We start from the raw sequence: 26,420 nt of genomic DNA, 5'->3' as shown, positions 1-26,420 counted from the left end.
ACATAGTACTGCTGTAATTATGTTGTAAAAATATCATCAGAGATAGGCTGGCGCCTGGGAGGCGTGACTTTAAATGTCCATTGGAAAATATTGTCTATTTCAGTAAACAACATTTTGCAGTAGGCAAGGTGTCTCATGAGCAAAACTGAGGTAACAGGCACCATATTTTTGATCGTTTTAGCAATGTTTTGTGTTCTGTATAGAGCAACACCCTGGTCAGCAGTTTTATCTGGCCCTGGCATGGAAGGCAGGCACTGGGCTGAGAGACCTGGGTGGAAAGTGTGATGTTAGACAAGGCATTTTATTTATTTATTAATTTATTTTATATTTATTTATTTTTATTTTTTGAGACAGAGTCTCATTTTGTTGCCCAGGCTACAGTGAGTGCTGTGGCGTCAGCCTAGCTCACAGCAACGTCAGCCTGGGCTCAAGCAATCCTGCTGCCTCAGCCTCCCGAGTAGCTGGGACTACAGGCATGCGCTATCATGCCCGGCTAATTTTTTCTATATATATATTAGTTGGCCAATTAATTTCTTTCTATTTATAGTAGAGACGGGGGTCTCACTCTTGCTCAGGCTGGTTTCGAACTCCTGACCTTGAGTGATCCTCCTGCCTCCGCCTCCCAAAGTGCTAGGATTACAGGCGTGAGCCACCACGCCTGGCCTATTATCATCATTTAAAAGTATGTTATGTTGCATATAATATACTGTATAGTAAAACACCATATAAGTAATTAACAAGCAATTATCCTCTTTCTATTAACCCTTAATAGCCTTATTAACAGAGTGCTGCTTTGAAGAGTTAGTATTAGAGCACATACTGTTCATTTCGGAGGCTGGCAAATGTTTAGCACTCAGTACATGCCATTTACTTTTGCCATGGTATCTTGTGGGGCTGCAGTCCCCAACCCCGGGGTCTGGTCCCCTGCCTGTGAGGGAGCTGGTTACAGAGCTCTGCTGCCCCCCACCCCATCTGTGAAGAAATTGGCTTCCATGAAAGTTGGAGGGGGGCAGGTAGGCACGCAGCAGGAGGTGAGCAGCAGGGTGAGGGAAGCTTCATCTGTTTTATTTTTTTTTTGAGACAGAGGCTCACTCTGTTGCCCGGACTAGAGTGCCATGGTGTCAGCCTAGCTCACAGCAACCTCAAACTCCTGGGCTCAAGCGATCCTTCTGCCTCAGCCTCCCGAGTAGCTGGGACTACAGGCATGCGCCACCATGCCCAGCTAATTTCTCTCTCTCTCTCTCTCTCTCTCTCTATATATATATATATATATATATGATATATATATATATATATATTAGTTGGCCAATTAATTTCTTTCTATTTATAATAGAGACGGGGTCTCGCTCTTGCTCAGTCTGGTTTCGAACTCCTGACCTCGAGCAATCCTCCTGCCTCTGCCTCCCAGAGTGCTAGGATTATAGGCGTGAGCCACTGCACCCGGCCTTCATCTGTGTTTACAGCCGCTCCCCATCGCTTGCAACCCCACCAGAGCCCCATCCGAGGAAAAACTGTCTTTCATGAAACCAGTGCCAAAAAAGGTTGGGGACCGCTGCTGTGGGGAACGTGTCCTAGGTGGGCAGTGGTTGTTAGCACAGGCTTTGGAGTCAGACCTACCTCTGACTCCTCCCTTCTTTCTGTATCTGCCATCTCTGAAAAATGACCTCGTCACAAATCTGCATGTCTCATTAGGTTGTGCCATCACACGCTGGGAACTCCAGCCCTGTGGAAGTATTTGCGGTTCCCCAAAGCACCAGGCTCATTTCCCGGCTCAGCTCATTGTTCCCTCTGCAGGACGCTCTCCCCGCCCACTTTCTGCTTGGCTAACTCCTATTCTTCTCAGCTTCCGCCCAGATTTCCTTGACTGTAAGGCTTGGTTAGGTGCCCTTTGCAACTGCCTGCGCCCTTAGTCGCCCTCGGCTTACCCCTGTGGTCAGTGGATTGACGTTGTCTAGTCACCTCCCCACTGTAGTACTGATTAGGATTTTTGGGTTTAGTATGTACCAGGCATGGAGTAGTGCTTTATGTCATAACCATCCTACAAAATAGTTATTAGCATAGATGAGGAAACTGAAGCTCAGAGACGGTAAATATGATTTGCCTGAGGTCATACAAAGACAAGCAGAAGAGCTGGGATTTGAACCTAGGCCTGAGACCAAACCCTTTGCAGTCAACTGTAAATTTCTAATGGCTCATAGGATATGAAGTTAAACACAGTGAGGACACATAGTAAGTACTCCCCATATAATAGCTATTATTATTTTGGCCCAACAAGATTATAAGCCTCTGCAGGGAAGGAACTTTTTAGGAAGTCCCTAGAACAATACCCCCAGCTGAGGCTGAGTTAATGAGTGGAGGTCAGAGTATAACCTTGAGAGTAAGGACCCTGCATCTGGCTCCTGGAATATGCCCCAGAGCACCATTGATTGTTTTTCAATAAATGACTGATGTAGCCTTTTTTGTTCTGTATTTTGAGGCAGGGTCTCACCCTGTTGCCCTGGGTGTTGTGGTGCCATCATAGCTCACTGCAGCCTCCAGCTCCTGGGGTCAAGTGATCCTCATGCCTCAGCCTCCCAAGAAGCTGGGACTACAGGCATGCACCACTACACCTGGCTAGGTTTTCTATTTTTTGTAGAGACGGGGTCTCACTCTTGCTCAGGCTGGTCTCGAACTCCTGTCCTCAAACGATCCTCCCACCTTGGCCTCACAAAATGCTAGGATTACAGGTGTGAGCTGCCGCGCCCAGCCTGGATGTGTGTTTTCTATTATACAATATCGGTTTGTAAGAGATGTTTCATTTCTTGTCACACTTAGACCCCTTTCTGCTTCTGAGTGAGGAGAGGGTGGGACTCCAGAGGGGCCCAAGAAGAAATCTGAAGCTGCTTTTTGATGAGACACACAAGAACCACCAACCATCTAAATAAACGTCCTCTTTATTTTACCAAATATAATTTATCAGTTAAGTTGACATTTGTCAATTCAGTTATAGTAACTATAAATAATTCTCTTAAGACACAGTTCTGTAACTTTTTAAGGATACAAGAGTAAACCAATATTGCTCCTTACAGCCGGGCCGAAAGTACGCGCAGTTGGTGCAATCAGGAGAAAAGAAATCTTCCATGAAAGTCAACTTCACTGTCTTTCCCTCTTACCCCAGTCCTCCTCTGCTCACACACTCAGGGCCTGGGGCATGCCTATCTTCCAGATTTCTAGGCAGACGCTCCAGAGTCTTCCAGGACCGCCTGGCTGAACTCTCGAGATGAGGAAGGAGTGAAAGACTGGGACAAGGGTGGCTGGAGGTCACAGGGGCACAGCCTCGGGGCAGAGGAGTTGGTTTGGTGCCTGTACAAGGAGAGTCTGTGTGCGAGCATGTTTTGAGGTGGAGAAGAAGATGAAGAGGAAAGAAGTCCGGAGGGAAGAGCAAAAACAGCCCAGGCTGGTGTTAATGAGCTCTGTTGGACGCAACTCCAACTAGATAACCTCTACAATTCCTTCCAATCCTAAGGTTCTATGATTCCAGAAGGTGGCCTGGGTAGACATGAAGGGAGAGGAAAGAGTCTCTCTGGAGGTCTACAGCAAGTTCCTGGGATAAGGCGTGGCGTTGGCAGAAACAGGGTCATTGCCTAAGCCTTCCCTTGGAGGAGGCTATAGAGGGCAGGGCTTATGGAGAGGCTAGAGAAAGCCTACACCCAAATGCCTAGATTTGTACGCGTGTGAGCGTGGACAGATCTCTGAGCTGTTTGGAGCAATGTGTGGGGAAGAGGCAGAGGCTCCAGTTTTCTCCCAATTTTGTGCTAGGCAGAGAAAAGTAGAAGCAATCAGTTGGATGTCAGCTTGCTAGTTCTAAATCCTCTTTTGGGTGCCTGGAGAGGAGTGGAGGGAAGGGAAGGTGAGGAAGGGCAGTTTAGGGAAACGAACACTGGCTGGGCGATGGGGCTGGCGGCTCTAGCCGTGGTCAGCACTGCAGAGTTGGGATCTAGGCAGAAGAAACAGGCGGAACCCGGGTTGGTGAAGTAGATGAGAATACTTACAAGGAGGAAACTGTCTGCCTTTGTAACCTGGGGAATGAGGGGCGGTTAGAGCTGTGTTCCCCTCACCACTGGCTAGTCAGTGCCTGGCACAGTACCTAACACACAGTAGGCACTCAATAAATATTGTTCAATGAATGTTTCAGATCATGCCGCAGAAGAGCTCATCTTGGGGAAGCTGCGTATTTGTTGAATGAGTGAATGAATGAATGAATGATGACTGTTTGTGGGTAAAAGCCAAGAGAGAGGAAAACTGACCTTCATGGCATGATAGGACGACTGATTTTAGGAAGGGTCAGAGTCCAAGGTGACCACATGATTATGTCCTCAGGAGAAACAGCAGCAATGAAACACCCCTGGTTGCCCTCAACCTCCAAATCATTCCCCAGATACCCATGATGCCCCTAATCCCAGAACCCAACCTGGTGAGCTCTGGGGAAGGTAGTGCTTAGACACAATTAGAGATGAAGGTTGGACAGAGACAAAGAATCAGTCCTCTGGGCCCAGGAAGAATGTGGGTTTTGGGAAACCTATGAGTGGACATGGGTCAGCAGGGAGATGAGGCCACCGTTCATTTCTTCCTGGATGTGATAACCAATTGAAAAAGATCAGAGGGAGGGACTGGTGATATTGATCAGGCAATCGGGTAAGAGACATGGGCACAAAATGAATGGTCAGTCCACCTTAGTCATTCTGAGAGCAGAAGTGCCTAGGTCCAGAAGGCAGAGTAGGACTGGGATTATTGAGGGGTGGGAGCAGCTGTCTTCTGCCCAGGGCTTTGAAATTGGTCCATGTCTACAAAAGTATGTGTGTGTTTGGGAGTGTTACTTATTCCTCTGTTCAACCAAGAAAAAGAAAAGAACCAAAAACCAAAACCCACTCACAAAGGGTTTCTCATTAGGACCAAGACTGAGGTTGCTAAAGCCAAACCAAATGTCCCCAGACCCTAGACAAAAGCCCCCTGCCCCCAATCCACCTCACCTGGAGGCACCCACCATGAAATTGCACTTGGTGATTGTCTCAAAAATCTACTTGTACTGCTCATCTCAGTCCACCTGTCCTTCCTGAATTCTTGCTATATAAACTTGGCTCAATGTATAAAAATTCCCATTGAAAATAATGAGAACTTGGTATCAAAGTGAAGTCCTAGAAAGAGGTGGGAGTATGGGGTGGGATAGGGACAAGGGAACAAAAGAAAAATTTCAAATAGAAAGTGCGGAGGGATGGGGAGAAGGTAGAGTGACCAAGCTAGTCCCCGACATCCGTGTCTCGGTCCCCGATGAGCCAGAGGATATGGAAGCTGAGTGCTAGGAGCCCAGTGCCAAGCAGGTCCCCCAGCGCAGTCAAGTATGGGATGGAGAAGTTGTCTGGGTCCAGGCCCCGGCCCCACATCCAGTGCACCATCCAGTCTGCGATGTAGAGGAGAATCAGCACCTGCAGAGACAGAAGGGCCCAGCCTGCAGCCGTCGCCTCTCTCCAGGGGGAGCCAGAGGCCACATGATCAGACCTACTACAGTTCTGTGCAGCACAAGGCTTGGCTGGCCACATTATCTTTTATCTTCATCTTTCCACCCCACAATTACCAACTTGAGCAGACAAAAGGCAGAAGGGCTCTTTCAGGGGAAGATGCTATTGCTACCTGGAGTCACCCACATCAGCATTATGTTCTGCTCCCAAATCTACCAAGCAAGGGTCTTCCTAATTTAAATCCTACTTGTTGCAGGAATTCAGCCCTCTTGACTCTAACTCTGGGTCCCTTCTTTCTTGAGTCACTCCAATTCCTGCCCTGTTGGCCTCTCCCAGAGCCTGCTGCTGCAGTCACCTTTCCCTAAAGGGACTTCTTCTCTAGGCAGAGTGGGGTAAGGATCGTGTTTGAAGCTGCTGCTGGCACAGCTGTCTGAGTAATAGCTGATTATCCCAAGCTGCCTTTCTCCTCTCTCTCCATTCTGCTGCGGTGGGCTCAAAGAATGTAAGTTTATTTTAACCTGAGTCCTAATAAAATAGAATTGTGAATAAGTCAGCTAACAATGCATACAGATTTGAAATGCAATTTAGATTACCTGCTGCTCTGATTTATCTGTGCTCTTGCTTCCCTTCTATTACTACAGATAATTAAGAATGATCTGGATCAGAATCTTGCTAGTGGGCCCAGGACCAGTAGCATCAACAACAGCGGGAAGCTTGTTAGAAATGCAGAATCTCAGGCCCACTCTTGGCCTGAAATCAGAATCTGCATTTTAACAAGATTCACAAGCACTTTTAAGCTGGAGATGCACTTGATCTAGAACACTATGGTACCACAGGCCTGCATCTTCTATAATCTGCACAATGCCTGACGCTTGGGCTCCCTAAATGACTGCATTTACGTGAGAATGAAACGGTGTCCAATGGTTAAGCTCCAGCATAGTCACTGGGAGGTTTTACTCTTGACTGTACTTTGCAAATACTGTGGTATCAAAGTTTTGCCCTAAGGGGCCCAGATGCAGGAACCAGAGCCCTTAATGGATCCAGAAGCCAGAACTGACACCCATTTTAAGGCAAACTTGGTTGCTCTTCTGTCCTCTCTCCAAGGAAGCCAGAGGCTACAGTTCTAGCACCTTTCATATTCTCCCTTGCCCTGCACACAGCTGCCCTGGTACTCCCACGGCCTTGGCCCTCCGTGAGGCCACCCCCTGCATAACTTCACACCCTTTCCAGCAGCTGCGGAAGAAACCCAAACAGAGTGTGGGCAGGAGGCCTTTGGGACATGCACTAGGAAGGGAACAGCAGCAGCTGTCCTCACATTCCAGCCACTTGAGCTGGTCCCAGGACACATGGCTAGGAGGAGGTGGCAAAGGGATCAGGAAGAACCTTTAGAGGGCATCACGTGCCACACTGTGACCCTCTGCTGATCTGGAGAAGAAAACAGAAGTGAGTGTGCCCCCCAGGGTACTCACAGTAGGTAATGGAGCCAAGGTTATCCTTCCCAACCCAGGCCAAAGGACGAGTTGAAAACCTCCACCATAGCCCTTCGGCCTGCCCACCCCCTCCCCTTTCCCGCCACGTGCTGCACTTGAGCCCACTCGGAAGGGAACACGGGGACTTGGCTAATTGCTGCAGGGCAACAGCATATGGTTGATTCTCAGCCCAGCCCTTGCCAAGATGTCCTGACACAACCTCTCTAAAGCTGGGGGTGGGGGGCCTGGGGTGATTAAGTGTTTACCAATACGAGACTGGCTAAATGAAATGATGGAACACCTATAAGAGAATAGAATGCAGTCATAAAAAATCAGGGTGCTCTTCTTGTTATGTATTAATATGGAATGACCTCTAAGATGAATTGTTAAGTGAGAAAAGCAGGGTGCAGATACTGTGTACAGTGTACTACATGTGTGTAACAAAGGGAGGAAATAAGAAAACTATCTGTCTGCTTGTGTAAGTTCAGAGTAAGCTTGAAGGGTACGCAGGAATGGGTGACACTGATGGCCTGTGAAGGAGGACACTGGATGGCCGGGAAGAAGACGGCAGAGAAGGCAACTTTTCACTGAGGTTGTGCTATCAATATGATCCTTAAAATATTTTTGAACTATGTGACTGTTATCTATTCAAAAAACAAATGTATATAAATTTAAAATGTAATAATAAGGGTGGGTGTGGCCATAGAGCAATAGCATATGGGAGCTTTGTGGTAATAAAATAGTTTTCTGTATTTTGATTACAGCAGTGGTCACACCAATCTACCTACACTTGTGATAACACTGCATATAACCACACCCACACCCACACGCACACACACAAGTGCATGTGAAGCTGGTATAATCTGAATAAGTACTGTGAATTGTACCAATGCTAATTTCCTGGTTTTGATATTCTACTACAGTTATGTAAGATGCTACCACTGGGGAAAATTAGGTGAAGAGTATATGGGACCCCTGCACAATTTTTTTTGAACTTCTTGTGAATCTGTAAGTATTTCAAAATAAAAAGTTTAAAAAATGTAATCATACAAGAAGGGAGAAAGTATCACAGTGTCACAGAATGGCAAGGCTGGATGGGATCCTACAGAGAGATTATCCAGTGCAGTGGTTTAGATACTTTTTTGAGCTGCGGACCCCTCTATTTAAGAGGAAGCCCAGCATGCAAAACAGAGCCAAATGGAGCTCTGTGGGGGTGGCCAGTGGGGGTGGCACCCAAGGCCCACCTGCTCAGCATCCTACAACCACCTGCCTGCACACCACCACTTCTGGTTCATTCCTCTCAATTTATAAATATCACCAAGGCTCAGAGAAGTACAATAACTGGGTCAAAGTCACACAGCATGTTAGTAACTGCTGGGACCACAGTCTGTTCTCCTGAGCTCCTGTCCGGTGTTTATCAGCAGCCCTGACATACAGAAAGAGGTGACAGAGCATCCGATGCCTGGGCCTCCCCACCCATCCCTGTAGTGCAACCCAGCTCCTCCCCACACCCCTGCTCCTCCCAGTCCGTACCTGGAGCAGTGCAGCTGTCATGTAGAAGATGATGAAGATGAGTGTGAGCGTGGTGTGCCCGCCCTGCATACAGCTGATGGTGTAGAGGAACACCAGGTGTCCTGGGACCACAAGGAGGAAGAGGACCCGGGCCGAGCGAGAATTCACATCTGGGACCAGGGAAGAGAGGGCGTGAGAGGAGAGGAGGAGCCCTGGGCCCTGAAGGCCTTTCAAAGTGAGGAGGGACTGCACCACACCCCGAGGCAGCAGGCACCTGTTTCTACCTCTCCAGCCCGTGGTCTCTAGCCCCAGGGGGTCCCAGGAAAAGATACCCTTCCTGCTTCCCAAACACCTGGCACAGCCCCATAGAGCAGGAGAGCTGTGCATCTGGGCCCTAGCTGTTTCTTAAGTGAGGTTCATTGATTGGAGGCCCCTCCCTCCAGGGCTGGACTGGGCCTGGGAGGCTGAGCATTACCAGGGCTGAAGAAGGTGGTACAAGGACTGGGGCAGCGGCGAGGAGCTTGCTCAGAGTTCTCCCCCGGCATCCCATTCATGTGCAGGAAGGTGGAGATGCGGCTGGCCTGCACTGCCACCAGATTGCCCCCAACACCTGCAGAGACATACAAGGGCTCAGACATAGGGGAGCAGAGGGAAGGGAAGATCTCGTTCTTTGTCTTTTTATCTTAGAGGCACTGTCCTCTGTCTTCATTTAGGGTCTGTGTGGGCATCACCCATTCACTAGTCCACAAGAGAAGAAGGAAGAGAAAGACACCCCCACCTCCAGGGGAGTCTTCCAGGCTCCTCTGTCCTCCCTTCTATGGAGATGTGGCAGTCCCATGTGCCCCTGGCACGGCTGTGAGAGTGCTGGAAAGGACATAGGCAGATCTGCAGACTCAGAAAGCCTGACTTTTCAACCAGCACAGCGTGTGCACCTGCCTTCCTACACAGCCGAGGGGACAGAGCCCTGCCTTGCCTCACCCCTCTCCCGTGCTCCGGGTAGACCCAAGCACCCCAGCTCATGTGCTGGTTCCAGTAACAGTTTCAAGTGTCAGGTTTGAGCTCCAAATTCTGGAATCCAGTATCTGTCCCAGAAACTATGCTGATTACTCTGTCTGCCCTCACACCCAGTCTGGTCTCTGCTCTTCTAAGCCTTGCTCTGAGCCCTAGGGGACTGACTTCTACAGACTGCCTCACCCAGCCTCCCTTGCTGTCTGCTCCCACTTGGGTTTGTTCCATGGGAGCCACCAGCAGGCAATCAGAGGGTATCGGGGGGAGAGAGATCAGGTATTTCTTTCCTGGTGTCTCTCTGCTGTTGGCAGTGGCTGACCATGTTTGGATGCAGCATGAGGGCTCGCCAGATGCAACCACCTGATCTTGAACTTCCTAGCCTTTAGAATCGTGAGTTAAATAAACCTCTTTTCTTTATAAATTACCTAGTTCCAAGTATGCTGTTATAGCAACAAATAATGGACTAAGACACTCCCCTGGACCCTTCAGGACTAAAGGCTTCCTGCTGTTGCTAATCTCTGGGTGCCTCAACATCCCTTGTTCATCCTTTTACCTTGCTCCCACCTCCATAAACAGTCCCTTCACTAAAGGGACTGCTTGAACTATCTGAGCTGGATTCTCTGGCCTGCCTGGACCCTGACTGATACAGAAACCAACCCCCTAAGTCTTCTCCTTTCCCCCTCTGGCAAGCTGATGCCAAGACCTCACCGTTAATCACAGGCGTGAAGACAGCCATCCCTGCAAAGTTGGGATCTGAGACAGTCTTGTCCAAGATGAGGCCTCCCACACTACAGAGACACAAAGACAAAATGACATAAAGACCAATGAAGGGTTCTGCTCTGGTCTCTGCGATGAGGGGTGTAGTCAGCCAGCCTTGGGAAGGGAAGGCAGCATGGTGGCTCCCAGGGGTTCCTTATCTTCTAGTCCTCGCCTCCCTTGCCAGAGCCAGGAGCTGCTCATAACATTCTGACTTGGCACAGTGTCCCCAGGACAAGCTGGTGGTGCTGGGTCAGGCAGCCGCCTCCTATAGCCACCCTCCAAGTTGGCTAGGGGAGCTTCCCACTGGACGACCTGCTTGGGAGGCCCTCTACTGTGCTGCCTGCTCCGCATTTACTTCCCTTTCTGGTGACAGCACTGGACTCCTCCTCTCTAGGGAGCCACCTCTCTCAAGTTCAGTCATTGTGGCTTGGGTGACATTGCTTCAATGATGGCTGGGCTCCAGGCCCATCCAATCAAAGTATCCCATCCCCAAGGCCATAGTGATTGATTCTGGGATAATTATGTGACCAGATGAGAACCAATGAAGCTATTCAGTGAAACCAGGCCATCATAGAGAAAAGCAGAGGTGAGAGAGGGACAGTACTGGGCCCCTGACATTATGTATGTCCCTGAATCCATCTGTTCCTTTTTGGTTTTCTAGCCCAATACATTCTGCTTTGGAATGAAACCCAATTCGGATGGGTTCTGTCACTTGCAACAGAAGGGAATGTGGCTAATACACTATTGAACACATTTCTGGGGTCTGACCCACAACCACTCTCTCTAGGGCTTAAAAGGGAGTCTGTGACAGGGTGGGGGTGGGGTGGGGTAGGTACTCAGGACCTGAGCCTACCTGCTGATGGCCATGGCAATGATCACAGGCTCCCAGCCCGAGTACAACACCTCCCTTGTGGCTGGGCTCCGTCGGGCCAGCACCACCCAGACAGGCAGCAGGGCCACAAAGAAGGCACACACCAGGGGGTAGATGTATCTCCAGTGATCTGAGAGGGCAGAGAGCAGAAGGAGATGAGCACTGTGGCTCCCCGCTTCCAGCTTCCTCCTGGCTCAGCCTGCAAATGTCCTGACAGATCAAGAGCAATACTATACTAAATGCTATTAAACATAGTACCTCATTTGATCTTCACTGTAAGTCCAGGAGGTAGGTGTGGCCAGCCTTTTGCATTTTAAAGAAGAGGAAACCAAGGTAGAGAGCTACCCAGGTACTGAATTTATCACAGGCAGGGACCAGACTCTAGGTATCTTGATGTGATCCCAGAAATCACTATCTCCCATCCCTTCCTTCATCTTGTAAGCAGATTCCAGCCTTCAGTTCCTTTCCTTTACCCTCCCCACCTCACCCCTCTGAGGGAAGCAAGAATCCACAGGACTGGGCCGGGCGCGGTGGCTCACGCCTGTAATCCTAGCTCTCTGGGAGGCCGAGGCGGGCGGATTGCTCGAGGTCAGGAGTTCGAAACCAGCCTGAGCAAGAGCGAGACCCTGTCTCTACTATAAATAGAAAGAAATTAATTGGCCAACTAATATATATACAAAAAATTAGCCGGGCATGGTGGTGCATGCCTGTAGTCCCAGCTACTTGGGAGGCTGAGGCAGGAGAATCACTTGAGCCCAGGAGTTTGAGGTTGCTGTGAGCTAGGCTGACGCCCCGGCACTCACTCTAGCCTGGGCAACAAAGCAAGACTCTGTCTCAAAAAAAAAAAAAAAAAAAAAAAAAAAAAAAAAAAAAAAAAAAAAGAATCCACAGGACTAAACAAGAACATATTTCCAATACTTGCCCCCTGTCCCTGCATGAGTTTGAGGTCAGAACTTAGCCTCACCTAAGATCAGGAGTTATTACAACCTGTGTTCAAACCAAATAGCTAAGAACACAGAAGAAGAAATCCTGGCACATTTGCAAAACTACTACTATCTCTTTCCATCCCACCCAGGAGTCAACCCAAGCCACACTCTTGGTGGCTTACTCAGTTCCAGGTAGAGTCCCCAGCTGATGCCCGACAGCAGCGCCAAGGTGATGAGGTCGCCCAGGCTGGCAGCGATGGGTGTGGCCACGTTGTCTGGGTTGATCCCAATCTTGCGAGAGCCAATGATGACTCCGATCATGATCATACCTGGTGAGGAAGGGAGGAGGAACCAGGAGGGTGAGAAGAGATAAGGGATGTGTCTGGGCACAGTCAACACCTCTGGGGCAGCCCTCCTTCCTCCTCTGTGCCCCTCCCTTCCTTACCCAGTACCAGGGAGGCAATGAAGGCTGTGGCCACGCTGCTAGCACAGAGCAGGAAGGCATGCGGGATACTGAAGTGGCCATCAGGGATCCAGCCAAAGACGACGGCTGCGATGGACGCCAGGAAGCCCACCACCGTGGCCTGCACCTGAGGAGAGGAACGGTAACTTGCAGAACCCAGGAGCAGCGAGCTTCTTAGCTGAGGTCACCGAGAACTTGGGCAGACCTCTTCCTGGCCCTCAGCAGCCCCAGGAGGCAGGCTGGACTGGACTGTCCAGTCCTCCCAGGCTCAAAGGATGTCTTTATTTATTTAGCTTCACACCAGACACTAGTACTGGGCAGTGCACCCTGCAGGAGCCCGGGACACGTTACTAGCTGAATGAGCGTTCCTCTGGGGACGGGAGGGAGGTTCAACAGATCCGGCGACTCAGTCCAGAGTCAAGGCCTGGGGCTCAAGAGGGAAGACTCCCTGTCTGGAACATGAGTGGCCTCATGGGCAGGTGGGACAGCAGTGACATAGGACATTTCAGCACTCCTGAGTCTGCTTGTAGTACCGGGATCTGTGGGGACTCGAAGGCCCTTGTGCCACCAGGAACTGAGAACTGATATGGGTGATGCTGAGCCCTTCCCCGTCTTGGCTGTTTTCCTGGGTGACCTGGTTACGTCCTAGAGCTACCTTGGGAGAGTCCGACTCAGCAGACTGCTGGGGATTCCCTCAGGAGCCAGCTGGGGCTGACCTAAGCCTTTCAGAGACTCCTGACTAAGGGGGTGCTTAGCCCACCCTCTTGGGTACCTGCCTTCTTACCTGGATGAGGGCCATGTTCCCAGTGATCATTCGCCAGAGCTCCTTGGGTGTGTCCATGTGTCCGATGTTGGCCTGGGAAAGGGAGGGCAAGGGGCTGGAGCTCCAGGCTAGAAAAGGCCCATAGCTCCCTCCGTTAGGCCCCTGCCTGGATCAGAAAGCAGTACCCATGGCCCAAGACTCTGGGGCCAGGACATGAAAATCCTGAAGCAGTGAAGTACGAAGCCCAGGGGTGCTGGGCTGAGAGGGAAGGAGCTAAAGCTGAGCTCCTGCAGCTGGGTGGGGGTGCGAGGGGGCTCTCAAGGCAGCCCCGTCCTCTCTCCTCCTCTCGGGACGCCTGCTGAGCAGAGGCAGGTTCCATCCTCTGCCCTGCTCATCCGGGCAGCCCGTGCCCGCATGGGTCGGAATGACTCAATGCCTAACTCTGAAGCCAGCCCGCTATCCCAGGGAAGGAAAGGTCAGCTGCTGGCACACAGACAATGTTGTAAGAGTGTTTGGGAAGGAGTGGGTGGCATGGGCCAGGAGTAGTGTGGGCCAAGTTGGGGTGGCTGCTACTTCTCTCCGCTGCCTTCTCCAGACTCTTGGCTATGCAGGGGCATCCCCGGCCTCCCGAGTTTTACTGCCTCCCATCCCAGGGTGCTGTATCTGGTTCAGTCCCTGACTCATCATGGCTGCTCTAACGGGTGGTGGGAGTTGGGAGTGACGAGCAGCCCCTCCCTGTCTACTACCTTAAAGAAGAACAAGCTGCCATGGGGAAAGGGAATGGGATGGAGGGGGCTGGGAGGGCCTGGCTCGGCTCCTGCCCAGCTGCAGAGTAGGGCTGGAGATCAGAGGAGGCCCCCATCTGTGCGGGTGGAGGAAGCAGCATGATGCCTGCCTGTCAAAGCTGCACAAACAGTCACGAGGCGGACTGTGAAGCAGGGGGTGGGGCAGGAGTCCAGGGACGGCTGGGACATCCAGAAACCAAGCCTGGGAACCACTTTGGGCAGGGAGCCCCTGCCCAGGGGCAGGACACCCAGCCGGGGATCTCCCTACACCTGCTCAGCCAGGCCCCCCCTTCCCACCCCAGCCCTCGCTCCAGGCCTGGGCAGTGGAGAAGGGCCAGTCTCTGGCTCTGGGCCACCCAGCGTCCTCCCTGTGCCCCGTCCTCCTAGCCAGGACACTCACTGCGGTAGAGAGCCTCGATGCCAGGGTCATTTCCAGGTTCCCCTTGAGCCCCAGCAGCGCAGGCACCAGGATAAAGACCTCTGTCACCTTCTGGAAGACTTCCCAGTGCTACAAGGTGAAAACAGAACCCAGGAATTTCAGTGCCCCAAAGGGCTGGCATAGAGCTTCAAGAGAGAGTCTGGGATCAGGGGCTTGAAGAGGAAATGGAGTCAGCGGGGAGCGAGCACACCAGCCACCTCTCCTCCAAGAACCCTGGAACCAAACCAAGCCCACGGTTCTCCAAACAATGCAGCCCCCCTTCCTGCCACCTGGAACAGGAGAGACAGAGAGGGTCTCTGCCAGCCAGGAGACCCTTAGCCTGGCTCTACTTCCTCTGCCTGCTTTCCTAGAGCTGGTGGGGAGGGCGGGGGGAACCCACACAGCTGAGCTGGCCCAGGCTGCCTTACACCCCAGAACTCCTCTGCAATCCCCCCTCAAATCATAATCCCCGGCCCCTTTGCCTTTAGTCCAGTTGCTCCGTGGCCTCAGCCTTAGGTGGTGTTGTCTCAGCTGTGGAGCGCTGAGCTCCGTGGGGCTGGGCTGGGCTGAGATTAGAGGGTTTGTTTGGTTTCCATCTCCAAGGGCCTTGGGCTGCAGCAATTCTCCTCAATAGGATCGGAAGTGAGACTTGTGGCCCCCAAACCTCAGAATGCTGGCTTCCCTCTGCACTACCTCACCCCACGCACCTTCCCCCAGTCTCTCAGCTAGCAGAAGCAAGTGGAACCCCATAGGAAGAGACCCGGCTGGGGAGCCAGGAGACATGGGTTCCAGCCTCCAGACAGTCAGCCCTGGCTGTCCGACCAGTTCCTCGGTCACCATCTGTTAAGCACTAACTATGTGCTAGGCTAAGTGCTCTACATGGATTTCCTCATTTACCCAACTCAACAACCCAGTGAGATGGGAGCTATTTTTATTCGCATTTTGTAAATGAGGAAACTCAGGTTCAGAGAGTATCATGCTAGTGAGTGCTAAGAGTTTGAAAACATGTAGGAGCTGGGATTGGCCATTTGAAAAGTCCTTTAGTTGCAACTGAAACTGAGGATCTGCAAAAAAAAAAAAAAAAGGCTGGGATTTCTGTCTCTCTCCCTGGCCTGACGGGCAACGCAGTTTCCTTTATTTGTTTTAAGAACGAAAAGCTTCCAGGTTGGTCTGAGTGCAATGGTGTTTACAACTAATTGATCACAACCAGTTACAGATTCCTTTGTTCCTTCTCTACTCCCACTGCTTCACTTGACCAGCCTTAAAAAAAAAACAAAAAAAACAAGCCTCTAGGTTGGGAGAGGCAGGAGGGGCGGGTGGGCAGGCAGATGGGTGCAGGTTGTTCTGGGTATTGTGGTTGGGAGGCAGAGTCTGTGATGGGCACTGGCACTGCACCGAAAGCCTTGTGTCTCCTACAAGAGACCATAGGGAGGGGCTCATGCCATCTCCCCAACACGCCTCCTGGCACAGACCAGCTGGAGACCTTAGACAAGTTACAAGGGTCTCAAGCTCCTGACTGTAAAACGTTCAACTCAGAGGCCGGATCAAATGGTTTCTAAAGGTGATTCCAGCACTGACACCCTATTGTTAAAGATGAGCAAGGTTGCAAAGCAAAACCACAGTAAGGTATTACCTCCCACCCATTAGGATGGTTATTATAAAAAAAAAAAACACAAAAAAACTCAAAAAATAATAAGTGTTGGCAAGGACGTGGTGATTGAAAGCCTTGTGCACCACTGGTGGGATTGTAAAATGGTGCAACTGCTATGAAAAATAGTATGGCACCTCCTCAAAAAATTACAAATAGTACTACCACGTGATCCTGCAATCCCACTTCTGGATTTTGATCCAAAAGAATGGAAAGCAGGGTCTTGAAGATATATTTGCATGCCATGTATAGTGCTACATAATACATGTCTATTGGATGAATGAATAAACAAAACCTGGCAAATACACGCAATGGAATACTACCCAGCTTTAAAAAGGAAGGAAATCCTGTCACATGTTCACACAGATGAACACGTCCTTGAGGACATTATACTGACTAATCCAGTCATCAAGACAAACACTATGTGATTCCACTCACATTAGGTATCGGAAGTGGTCAAATTCGTAAAGATAGAAAGTAGAATGGTGGGTACGAGAAGCTGGGGGAGGGGAAAGGGGAGGTCGAGTATAATGGCATACAGTTTCAGCTAGGGGAGACGATAAGTTCCAGAGATCTGTTGCACAACAACGTGAATATACTTAGCACTACTGAACGGCACACTTACAAACAATTAAGGCAGTACATTTCATGTTGTATTTTTCCCACAATGAAAAAAAGATGAGCATGGCTGGCAGAGGGGGCTGGCACCAGAGGAGGCTGGACACTGAGCACAGTAAGTCAAGAAAGACCTCTCTTTCCTTGTCAGAGTTCTCTTTGTGGGCCCGGGTAGGGGCTTCTTTCACGGGACCAGACCACACACTGGTCTGAGCTCCTGGCCTGGCCAGGACCTAAGTCTCTCTTTCGGGGAGCCCCTCTGCGAGGACTAATGGAGGGGAGGAGACACATCCCCATCTCAGCCACAGTTGTTGAGCTTTCAGGGAGCCACAGAAAGAGCCAGCCCCTTCCAAACACTGCTGCTGCCACCAAAGGGATGTGAATCCCTTGTCACCCCTGGGGAGTCCCATCTGCTCTGGAGGAACACAGGGACTGCTACTCTGGGACATGCTGGTGTGTCCCTCTGAGTGCCAGCTCCTTGCTGTCCTGACTCCCAAACTGGACACGCAGCTCCAGGGACGGGAAGACCTCCCCTCTTCTTCTCCACCTGTGGGCTTTCGAAGCTCCTCTCGGAGCACAGCCCTGTATCCCATCTTTACCCCAAAACTACCCCGCCCTGCTCCCAGCCCCATGAAAATCCCAGTTCTGCAGGTAGGTGTACGTAATGTGTATGCCCTGGTAGAGCGAAAAGGCCTGGAAGGAAATACTCCAAGCGTGTGCAAGTAAATATTTCCTGAATTGTTTGGAAGAAATATCGCTGGTCTTTATTATTACTTAAGAAAAAAAATGTATAAAGCTCAGCTAAATTCCTCTGGCTGCCACTATACCCCCAAATTTCTCTACCTCCTAACGCATGCTCACCTTCCCCTTTTCTCCAGGGGGACCTGGAAAGTATGGGGTTTTAGAAGCAAAGGGATGAGAGACAGGCAGGCAAGGAGAAGGAGCAGTCATGGTAACAGTCCCTATGCAAAAGTCCTCCAACCCTCATAGAACACAGGCTGGAACCTACTCTACCTGACCCCCAGCCTAGCAAAGCTCTGAGCTGGCGCTTGTGTGCAGCCAATTCCTACACACATACTTTCTTCGCCCACAAAACCCTCTAAAGGATGCGGCTCAGACAGGGGAGCGTCTGACCCACAGGCACGCACAGCACTCTGGGAGAGATGCAGGAGGGCGGTGATGTGGAACCAGCCCAGGAACTGGGGCGGCCCTGGGGTTAGGGGTGGGTAGGACGTGGCCGGGGAAGCCAGTGAGTAGCTCTTCTTCCTTCTTTGGCCTAATTCAGGCCCATCCTGCTCATCTAGGCTGGGAGTATCTGCCCCTGAAGTCACACCCGTCAGCCAAGCCACCAACCAAGCTGCCACCCACGCCTTCCTGCTCTGCAGGGGGTGAAAATGGGCACGGTCCAGGAAGCGCTGCCTTGCTCAGGGGGTGGGGAAATAGCTCCAGATTTTCACTGCTTCTCAGAAATGCAGCCTCTCTTCCCTTTCTTTCTTTATCCTTGGGGTGGGGACTCATTGGCCCCTGATATTCTGGGGGTGAAGGATGAGACCACATCTCCCACACTCAAAACTAATCCTGATTCAGAGCAATCGCCCTAAGTCTTGAATCTCAGTGGCCCTGCTGGTACCTCTTCCTTGTCCTTCCAACCTGCTTCATGCATCCCTCACCTCCTCCAGCCTCATACACTGACCTCCGCCTGCCTCCTGTCCCCGGAGGGTAGCAGCAGGGAAGAAAGTCAGAGCCAGGGAGAGATGGTGTCAGGACATTAAGATTTAAATTCCCAGATACAAGCTCTAGGCATGAAGCTGTGGGAGAACCTGGAAAATTGGACTGAAGCTGACCTTTCTAGGTCAGATCAGATTACAGTAACCCCAGCCTTCACCCGAATGAGGCTTTCCCCAGAGGCATCTTCTAGATGTCCAAGCAGCAGGGCCTCAGGGCAACACCTGGATGTACAAGGCTGTACAAAGAGTGAGAAAAGCAAACGGGTCACTGACAGCAATCAAGGGGCAGGGATAGGAAAAGCAGATGAGGTGGCCAAGTGAGACCAGATCCAAGTGTCCTGCCCAGGAATGCCAGTGGCCATGGGGGCAGACCAGCCACGAGAGGAATGCTCCTTTCCCGCGCCACTGCCCCACAGCCATGCTTGCTACCCACTTTCCTAGTAGTTGTAACAAACTCCTCCGTACTCGGGGCAGAGAAGCCAGAGGAGGATATATTTGGGGGGGAGAGGAGGTGTCTGTTTTCCATAAGATCCTTCGCAAGTTAGTAAAAAGTTAAAATTAGGATCTGAGAGTCCCACCTATCTTAACCTAGCTGGGGATTCCAGCGAAGACTGGAGTGCTACTTCCCGGCACACACAGGGCTTGCAGAAAAAGGGAGTGAGACACCCCATGACCAAACTGGGGGAAGGGCACAAGCATCTGCAGCGAGGACGCTCCCATGTCCCAGCCCCCTTCGGAAGCCAACACTGGGCCCAAACGCCGCAGGAACTTTTGGCCATGGTGGGGGACGACAGAGCAGGTCGTGGTCCATTTGTCCTTCTCCTACTTTTGGCTCGTCCACCAGCCCCTTATTTCACCGAGGTGGTGGCTGCCGTGCTCGCTGAATGGAGTGGAGGGCGGATAGGAGGAGACAGAGATGGGCCTTTTGGGAAGAGACTGGGTCTTCTGTAGCAGTGGGGAAAGACGGGGGCCCTGGACCCAGGGGACAGCTGAACCCGGCCAACACAGACTTCTGTGCAGTTGTTCTGAGACACTGGGGGACACACTCCAGCCAACTCCTCCAGATGGCCCAGCGTGACAGGCACTTCCAGACTCTGTCTCACTGAAGGCCATCTGAGCTTGTGAAGGGGGACTGCAGGTGGGAATCCTTAGAACTTGTTCTGCTCTTCCTAAATCTGAGACCATCAGGCACCCCCTTCCCTACCACGGATGTGGAATAAGAATCTCCCTGGTCGTTCTACACTCACCCCCTCCTGCGATCTCACCACAGCCGCCAGCAGGGCCTGCTCCAGCCCAGCTGCAGCAGGGAGGCTGGGGGAGGAGGCCAAGGACAAACCAGCCATTGTCATCCACACCAACTGGCCCCTGGCTGTGGGGTGAGCCTAGATGCCCTAGGTGTGACAGCAAGGGCAGTGCCAAAGCTTCCCCACCTAGGCTGCTCCGCATCTCGGGCTCCTGGGTGTGGCGTGGGGGTGGGGCAAGGCATCAGAGGGCCTTTTCAGCTCTGGAATCTGAGTGTGTGGGGGAATACGGGCACATGTGTGTATGTGTGGGTCCCTTCCTACCCCCTCTAAGAACTTTTGTTCTCCAATGGGCGTGGTGGTTCATGCCTATAATCCTAGCACTCTGGGAGGTTGAGGCAGGAGGATTGCTTGAGGTTAGGAGTTTGAGAGCAGCCTGAACAAGAGCGAGACCCTGTCTCTATTAAAAATAGAAAAAATTAGCTGGGAGTAGTAGCACATGCCTGTAGTCCCAGCCACTCGGGAGGCTGAGGCGAGAGGACCGCTTGAGCCCAGGAGTTTGAGGTTGCTGTGAGCTAGGCTGATGCCACGGCACTCTAGCCTGGGCAACAGAGTGAGACTGTCTCTAAAAAAAAACACTTTTGTTCTTGCTTACATCAGAAGGTAACTGCAATTATTCCAGATTCCAGTCCACCCTGCTCTCCTGGGGAAGACAAAGAGAACAGGCTCCTCCCAGAGTCTTTAACCAACTTGTGTACCACCAGGGCCATAGTGAAGGCCATAGAGGTAAGTGGTACAGGCTCTCGGGTCAGATGAACAGGGACAAGTTACCTAATCTCTCTAAGGCACAGGTTCCCTATCTATTAAGTGGAAACAATTATGGTTCCTATCTCATAGGCCTACAGAAGAGCCCCCAAAATGCTTCCCCACTACCATTATTATTATCTAGAAAATAAGACAATTTTCTCCCAATTCACCAGTGGATCTTGGTTTGGCAACCCTTTGTAGGTACCAAACCAGAACTTAAAAACTCTAAGAATGAACCAGGACCACAGGAAAGGGACAGAGGAGGCAAGGAAACTGCTACCTGTCCCATTTCTTCCCCTCCCCCTCGCCCATTCACTGCTCTAGTGGGAGGGGCAGCCACTAGGGGAAGGAACCCAAAGCTCTGGGCTGGCTTCCTAACCTCCATGTAGGAACAATCTTCAAGGTAACAGGTTTGGGGGGGTGGGGAGGCAGTGCAAGGCACTTTGGCACAACACAGACACCATTCTCATTAGCAACCAAAGGTTCTCCTGAAGGGCTCAAGTCAAAGTGGTCTAGGTGGACATTACAGAAGCAACCATTGAGACCCACCAACCTTCGGTCCCTTGGGACACAAGCGTGGTGAGACCTACCAGCAGGACTCTACATCACTACATGCATGGTTTGTAGGGCTGGCTTGGCATAGGGAAAGTAATGCTGAGCTTCATGTCCTTCTGGGAGATGTCATGGTCAGGGAACACTAGCAGGTCCCAAAGGGCAAAGGCCAAATCTCCTCCTGCCTTGGTATTTCTCTGAGTACCTAGGACAGAGGCCAGCACTCAGCAGGAATTTGATACGCACTGCTGATCAACTTAGATAAATCCAGTGCCTTCAAAAAGCTCTGTGTGCCATACTGTGCTTCAAGAACTTTACCTAGAAACAAAACTTTATCTCCTGGACCTGGAGGTTCTGCATAAGCCATAACACACAATGAGCTAACACAGCACATCTCTGGCTCTTATCTTCCAGGTCTTGCTGACTCTTATCCTTCATTCTACCCAGTAGCCTCATAATGAACCATCTTTGGCCCGGGCATGGTGGCTCATGCCTGTAATCCTAGCACTGTGGGAGGCCTAGGCGGGCGGATTGCTCAAGGTCAGGAGTTCAAAACCAGCCTGAGCAAGAGCGAGACCCTGTCTCTACTATAAATAGAAAGAAATTAACTGGCCAACTGATATATCTAGAAAAAATTAGCTAGGCATGGTGGCGCATGCCTGTAGTCCTAGCTACTCGGGAGGCTGAGGCAGCAGGATTGCTTGAGCCCAGGAGTTGGAGATTGCTATGAGCTAGGCTGACGCCACGGCACTCACTCTAACCTGGGCAACAAAGCGAGACTCTGTCTCAAAAAAAAAAAAAAAAGAACCATCTTTGGCAGGGTGAGGTGGCTCACATCTGTAATCCCAGCACTTTGGGAGGCCAAGGCAGGAGGATTGCTTGAGCTCAAGAGTTGGAGACCAGCCTAAGCAACACAGCAAGACCCCATCTCCACAAAAAATAAATAAACAAATACAATAGAAAAATAAAGAGCCCTCTTTGCTCAGGGCAAGTTCATGAAACACAGGTGAGGGGCGAAGAGAAGAGACAGTTCTGCCCAGACCTGGTTACATTTTGTCCCCATTTATGGCACATAATTAGTACTTTAGGTTTTGTTACGCCAACTCCCCAAATCATGCATCAGATAGCATGTGCCCACCGCTATTCTGCAAGGAGACTGTGCCAGGGTTATAGGAAGATAAGCAACACAAAATGCCTTAAAGAGCCTTCCCACTTAATATGAGACCCTTTTGGCAGCTGAACAAATTCCTGCCCAGCAGGGGGATGGAGGAGAGGCTTGAAACTGAGGTTTCTACTATGGCTATCCTTGAAACCCCAAGTGAAGGGGGGAAAAAAGGCATAAAGAAGAGACCCGTTTAAATGTCTCCTACTGAGCTGGGCTTGGTAGGAATGCCCAGCAGGAATAGCAAGCAACAACCCTGCTCCATCTCTCCTCTTCCAAGCCCAAGTTCTGGAACCACCTCTGTTTCTGTTAAGCAACACTGCCCTTACTGCCTCCCCGGGGCTATTCGGCTTCCTCAAGGTTTCTGTAGAAAGTAACTAAACCAAGAAGAAACCGAGGACATGACCCAAAGGGAAACAGTATTCGAGGAAGCAGCAGCTGCTTCAGCAGGGAGGTGGAGAGGAAGTTCTAAGAGTCGCAGTTTCCCAGGAGGCACAGGTGGCTCTGGGCTCACAGTCAAGAGCTGCGTTACTCAGGTCCTACCTGCACGATGTCCAGCACCATGCCAGCGGCCACAGTCCCAAAGCCTGCCAGGAGGAAGGGAAACAGCACTTGCAGCCCGATGGAGAAGGAGGTCTCCTTGAGCGGGGAGGGTGGTGTGGGGCCGTGGTCTGTGCTGACGTCGTCACTTTCGTTGCTCTGGCTCCCGTTCTCCAGCAGGGCGTCCTCCTCCCGAACCCCCTTGGCGTTGGCCCGAGACTCAATCCCCACCTCTACCCCAGCCCCATCAGGCCCCAGGAACTCTGAGGTCCCGGCCAAGGGCTCTCGCCCGGGGCCATCGGAAGAGCAAGGAGAGGCAGTAGGGCCAGTCCCGTTCAGCTGGTGGACGTCCTTCGGCTCCGACTTAGAGGACATGACAGGCAGGGAGGAGGGGAAGGGAGAACTTTCCTCTCTGTTTTTCCTTTCTCTCTCCCTCTCTAACTTGGGAAAGAACTTAGTCTTGGGGTGAACCCAGGCTTGGGTGCCGCGGGACCTCTTCCCACGGCTCTCCGCTCCCACCGGGCACTGCAAAAACTGATCCACCAACAGGCAGCCCCATCAAGCACTGAAGCTGCGAGCTGGAGGGAAACAAGAAACTCCTCACCAGACTCAGCAGCCAGCCACTAGGGGTGCAGACGCCTGACTCCAACCGACCAGCTCTGTGCTTGGGGGAAACGTGTCTGGCTCTTATCTTCTTTGGTTCTCAGCAGCAGGCTCCTCAGAGCAGGGGGCATCCAGAGTAGAAGAGCCCAACCAAAGTCTGGGGTGCCCTCTCTGAAGAGGCCCCTCTTTCGTCAAAAGTAGCCTGAGTTCAATCTTTCAGAACAAGGCCTCGGCCTGGGGCTGTGGCTCTCTCCTGCTCCTTCTGCTGGGCTCCTCCAGCTTCCCACGGCTCCTCGGGCTCTGATGGTCCCAGGGCAGTGTCTGCAGCCTCTCCCCTCTCTTCCAGAGATTTCCTCCCTTCCTGAGCAGACCTTGTACCTCCCCAAGTCCCTGGTCTTTAAAGTCACGAGAATCTGTGTGGAACACCTTATGCGGGAAGAAGAAAGAAAAGAAAAAAGAGAATGTTATGATATAGCAAAGGACAGCTCATACTGGGAGAATTCTCCCCTAAGGCAGTTATGAGCTTGTTACATAGAGTGTTTGCTAGTTGCTTCCTTTTTTCCAGTAAAATGACTCAATCCTACACTGCTACATCTGGAGGTCCAACAGGTTGGGAATCTCGCCATCTTCCCATCCAGCAAACTACCACCCACAGGGATCACCATCATGGTCTGAGGCAATGAGAGGTGACCAGACTGGAATTGGGAAGATGCTGGGGAGGAGACTGTGGCACTGTTTTCTCAGCAACCTGGGCTGGGTAGAGTTGTCATCAGGGAGATCCCTTCTTGAATGTCCATTAAGAACCCAAGATTATTTCAGTGTGGTCTCTCAGAGGGGTCAGTTATAAATCCAGTTGCAAACTCCCTGCCACACAGCCACCCACCCCACTGTAGAAGGTCATTATTTATCGTCACAAGACAGCCACAGCAAGACAGCCATCTACGGCAAATAAACAGAAGAACCTGATCAGTAAGTGGAGGCCCCCAGACCTCCAAACACTTAGCCTCGGAGAAAAAAAAACAAAAACAAAAACAAAAGTAGGAGGACTCCCTGGGTAAAGGGGCAAGTCTGCCAGACCAAGGCCAAGAGCCAGAGGCCTACCCACTCCTGCCCTTGAGAGTCAACAGTGTTACAAAAAGCTCAGATGCTGACTCTGACTCAGATCCAGGCCTCTGTCTCTACTTCTCTGGCCCTGTTCTTGGCCCTTCGAGCTTGTCAGATAGGACAAGGGAATTATCTCAGTTTGAAGGGGCAGAAGATAAAACTATTGGTTATTACCCACACATTTCAGTTCCCTAGGCTCCTCCTGTTCCCCAGGGTTACTGAGAGTTGGATCTAGTAGAATTCTTTAAAACAAAAAGTAACAATAAAAAAACCCTCAAGAAACCCAAACCGAGCGAGCGCCATATGCCAATACGCACTTGCTCCCAAATGAATCTTTTGAGTTGTAATGGCTCCACTTTTCTTTGCCTGAGGAATCCCCAGGTTTCCTAATTCCTAATGGAAGTCCATCTCACCAGAACAGCTCTTACGAGTAAAAACTAAATTTAAGGGGAGTTTCCCCAGGTAAAAAGAACAGGTCCTTAAGTATTCCAAACACACACGGTTAGTCAGCCCCAGTGTGGGAGAGGCTGGATCAAACCCCAGCAACTGGCCCATGGGAATGGTTCCCTTTCTATCCACTCAGTCACCCACCAGGACTCCCTTTTCCAGTCTCCTTAAACACAGACAGCACTGTGGTTCTTTCAAAGACTCTCGGCAGAGATGCAGGAGGAAACCTCTGAGTCCACCGCCCCTATGCCAGAAAAGTTTCCGAGTCCACTAAAATGTGACACCCCCACCTCCCTCCAGCCTTCCCAGCAGGCCACTCGACCTCAAAGGGGGCTCGCAGGAAGGGAAGCCAGGCCCTCACTCACTCCCCAGTAAAGAGACTTCAGACGGGCCTACGGCCCTGGGATGAAAGAAGCAAAAAGTGAACCAGGGCGCCCTATCTCCTCCTCCCAGTCGGGGACAAAAAAAGATCCGTTTGAGTATCCCCAACCCCAGGGAGGGGGAGAAGTAGCTGGGTGGCCGCCCCGCGTCTCTCCACCACTCAGACTCAGCAAATGCGCTGCGCGCCAGGACTCCCGCCCTCCGCCCCCCAGCCCCCCAGCCCCAACAGGACTGACCTGCCCCTCGCTTGGGAGGAAGGGGGGCGCCTGGCGAGTGGCAGCAGGGGCCCGTGGTCTCGGGGGCTGCAGGGTACCCCCTCTTCTCATCACTCCTCCTCAGCAGTCCTCCTCGGCCCCGGCGTGCCCCCCCACACCCCCAGCCAAGGCTAGCGTCCAGCCGCGACACCCGGCTCGCTACATCTCGCCTCTGCGTTACAGCGAGGCCGCCGCTCCGCTTCCACGAGGGGGGAGGTGGCCGGGGAGGGCAGGATATACCGCCTCGGGCCGGGCGGCGGTGACCCGGCCTGGAGGCACCCGGACGGGGGACTAGAGGGCCGAGCTCACTCGCCCCCAATCGCTTCTTGCCCGCGGACTTGGGCCCGACTGGTTGGCTGCTGGTGGCAAACGTGATCTGGGGCAGACTGGGTGGCACCCCCCCTCCATCAAAAATAGACTCTCGGATGGACACCTGCGGCAGCCAATCAGGGCCTGGGGAGGGGGCGGCGTCAGCCCCGGCCCGGCCCCTTTCCTTCGCTTCGTGCCCGGGGGCGGGGCGCCGGGGAAACGCCGTGCGCGGGGTGACGGGAACTGGAGCCGGCCCTGCGCCGCGCGGCGCGCGGGTCCCAGCGCCCATCCGCCCGCGGTTCCCGCCGCCGGCGTTCGCTGCGCAGGGCCGCCGCCCTAGGCCCGCGCCGGCGCTCCCGGAGCCTCTGAAGGGCGTGTGCGCCTGTGCGCGTCCACTCCGGCCTCGTGAGTGCGGCCGCCGAGCCGCCGGCCTTCGAGGGGCCCGGCAGGCGTCCCTGCGTGTGTGGAGCCGGGCAGCCATCCCGCGCTCCTTCCCCGCGCGCAGTTCCCAGACGGAACCGCCCCCACCTTGTTCTCGGATGCGGCGCCTGTCCCGCCGGC

The 26,420-nt window shown here is 52.1% G+C and overlaps 1 protein-coding gene across 2 annotated transcripts; it reads right to left on the bottom strand.

Annotated features, from left to right (window-relative positions):
- Window positions 1-2,915: 2,915 nt before the first annotated feature.
- Window positions 2,916-25,934, bottom strand: SLC41A1 (solute carrier family 41 member 1). 2 transcript variants are annotated; one of them, XM_075996910.1, is made up of 12 exons: window positions 25,533-25,933; window positions 23,366-23,790; window positions 22,765-22,808; window positions 14,452-14,559; window positions 13,288-13,359; window positions 12,486-12,630; window positions 12,223-12,369; window positions 11,097-11,244; window positions 10,193-10,272; window positions 8,952-9,086; window positions 8,498-8,646; window positions 2,916-5,462 (listed from the first exon to the last, which is right to left on the bottom strand). In XM_075996910.1, the coding sequence occupies exons 3-12, from the start codon at window positions 22,783-22,785 to the stop codon at window positions 5,277-5,279; spliced, it is 1,191 nt and encodes a 396-aa protein (XP_075853025.1). In that variant the 5' UTR covers window positions 22,786-22,808; window positions 23,366-23,790; window positions 25,533-25,933; the 3' UTR covers window positions 2,916-5,276. The 2 variants fall into 2 exon arrangements, with proteins under 2 accessions (XP_075853025.1, XP_012615625.1); XM_012760171.3 differs by having other exon boundaries at window positions 22,765-23,790; window positions 25,533-25,934.
- Between the last annotated feature and the right edge of the window lie 486 nt (window positions 25,935-26,420).

This window comes from Microcebus murinus, chromosome 23 (genome assembly GCF_040939455.1).
Source record: "Microcebus murinus isolate Inina chromosome 23, M.murinus_Inina_mat1.0, whole genome shotgun sequence".
Classification (NCBI taxonomy): Eukaryota; Metazoa; Chordata; class Mammalia; order Primates; family Cheirogaleidae; genus Microcebus; species Microcebus murinus.
This window is presented reverse-complemented; position numbering and strand designations above follow the sequence as displayed.